This window comes from Parus major, chromosome 19, assembly GCF_001522545.3.
Source record: "Parus major isolate Abel chromosome 19, Parus_major1.1, whole genome shotgun sequence".
Taxonomy (NCBI): Eukaryota; Metazoa; Chordata; class Aves; order Passeriformes; family Paridae; genus Parus; species Parus major.
In genome coordinates this window covers 904105-905843 of record NC_031787.1, presented here as the reverse complement: position 1 = coordinate 905843, position 1739 = coordinate 904105, and the positions used below count along the sequence as shown (strand labels likewise).

Genomic DNA, 1739 nt, shown 5'->3' with positions numbered 1-1739 from the left:
GCAGCCAGCCCCCGGCCGGCCAGCACCCGCCGCGGCCGCAGTCGCCGCTGCCCCCGACACACCCGGCCCTGCCCGCGGTGCAGCCCCATCCCCAGAGCCTCTCACAGCCTCTCTCTGCCTACAACAGCAGCAGCTTGAGCCTCAACAGCTTAAGGTAGGTGCTTGGAGAGGGGTCTGGGATGCTGGACTGAGCCCGGAGGGGAACTGGGTGAAGAAGTGATGGCACAGCCCATCCCGTCCTTGGGAAATAAAAGGCACTTGGTGCATTTAACCTTGATTCCTCCCCTGAGATGAGCCAGGATCACTTTCTGTGACCCGGCGATCCCATAAACTCTGGGTCTTTTCAGTTCATTTGCTTTGGGTTTTTTCCCGGCTGTACTTGGGTTCTTGTAGGGAATTTGACACAGTATAAATGAGGGGAGGAAAAGCCCAGTTCCTGCAGGCTGGGCAGCTCGCTGAAGGCTGGCAGCTTTGCCCTCCCATCCCTGTAAATATCTGATTTCTCCAAGCGCTGCCATGCCCCAGGGCAAGGAGCCCAGGAGCTCCTGGCCCAAGGTCCAGCTGGTGACAGCCCAGCACTGGCAGTCACACAGCAGGAACTTCACAGCCCCGTGTTCTCCTGCACTGCCAACACCTCGCAGGCTTCAGTGTTCTTCTCTCACCTGGCCACGGTGAGATCAGCCTCACCTTTTATCTGTGGGTAACAAAGATGAGCAGTGAGATTAAACACCATGTGCACAGGAATCTGTGATGTGCCTGTGAGTCAGGGACCTCAGGTTTCCCTGCTGTAAGCTGGGCTGCCATTCTCCAGATCTGAGCTCCCAGCAGGCAGATGTGACCTTCAGCACCTGGGGAAGCAGCGCTGTGCTTGCCTCATGGTTTGACTAAAGACTGGGAGGTGTTTAAGACCTGGATTTATTTTTAACCAAGCTGGTATTGCTTGTCTTTAAAAGTCACTGCAATAGAAGCATGTTGTTACTTGAAATAAAGGCAAGGAGAACTAAGCCTTCCATGAATGTATTTTAAATACTTATTAGTAGGAGATGAAACCTGAAAAATGGCAGCTGGTGTAATCACAAATACTTCTTTTGTTGACTCGTCTTATTTCATTTTATTGCGGGGTAGAGAGGGGCATTACCTGTACAATAAGCACAAATCTGTTGTTCCCTTTTCAACTTCATTTCACATTTTCTGCAGTCTTTCATCTTAGTAATTCATAGCAAAAAAAAAAAAAAATATTAATGCAGTGATTTTGAGTTTCATTTGCCTGCAAACATGAACCAGGAGCAGTCATGTAGAAAGAGCTGATAATTAAGCAATGAATGCAGAGGGCTGATTACTCCTTAGTGTGTCACCCCTGTGCTGTTGTGGAACAATAGCAGGCTCTTGCAGGGAGGGGCAGCACGGCTCAGGTGTGCGGGGAGCAGAGGAAGCAGAGCAGGTGTTGGAGACAGGGCTGGGAATGGCAGCTGGGATTTGTGACACGAGTCACACCCGTGCTGTGTGAGACCAGGGGGGCTGCTGGGATCGTGCTGCTGAGTGTGCTGGGGCTTTTCTCCATCCACAGCAGCCCTGAGTGCCTCCTCTCCTCTCCTCTCCTCTCGTTCACAGCAGCAGCAGGAGCAGCACCCCCGCCAAGAGCCAGGCGCCTCCCCCGCACATCTCGCACCACCCGTCGGCCTCGCCGTTCCCGCTGTCCCTGGCCAGCCACAGCCCCCTGCACAGCTTCCCTCCCTCCC

The 1739-nt window shown here is 53.4% G+C and overlaps 1 protein-coding gene across 1 annotated transcript in view; it reads left to right on the top strand.

Annotated features, from left to right (window-relative positions):
• The window catches only part of AUTS2 (activator of transcription and developmental regulator AUTS2), a 668592-nt gene that overhangs the window by 642777 nt on the left and 24076 nt on the right, over positions 1 to 1739 (top strand). Inside the window, exons 8-9 of the mRNA XM_033519007.1 lie at positions 1 to 154; positions 1612 to 1732. The exon at positions 1 to 154 is cut by the window's left edge and continues 11 nt beyond it. Coding sequence (XP_033374898.1) covers positions 1 to 154; positions 1612 to 1732 — 275 coding nt within the window. The remainder of the gene's footprint in view (positions 155 to 1611; positions 1733 to 1739) is intronic.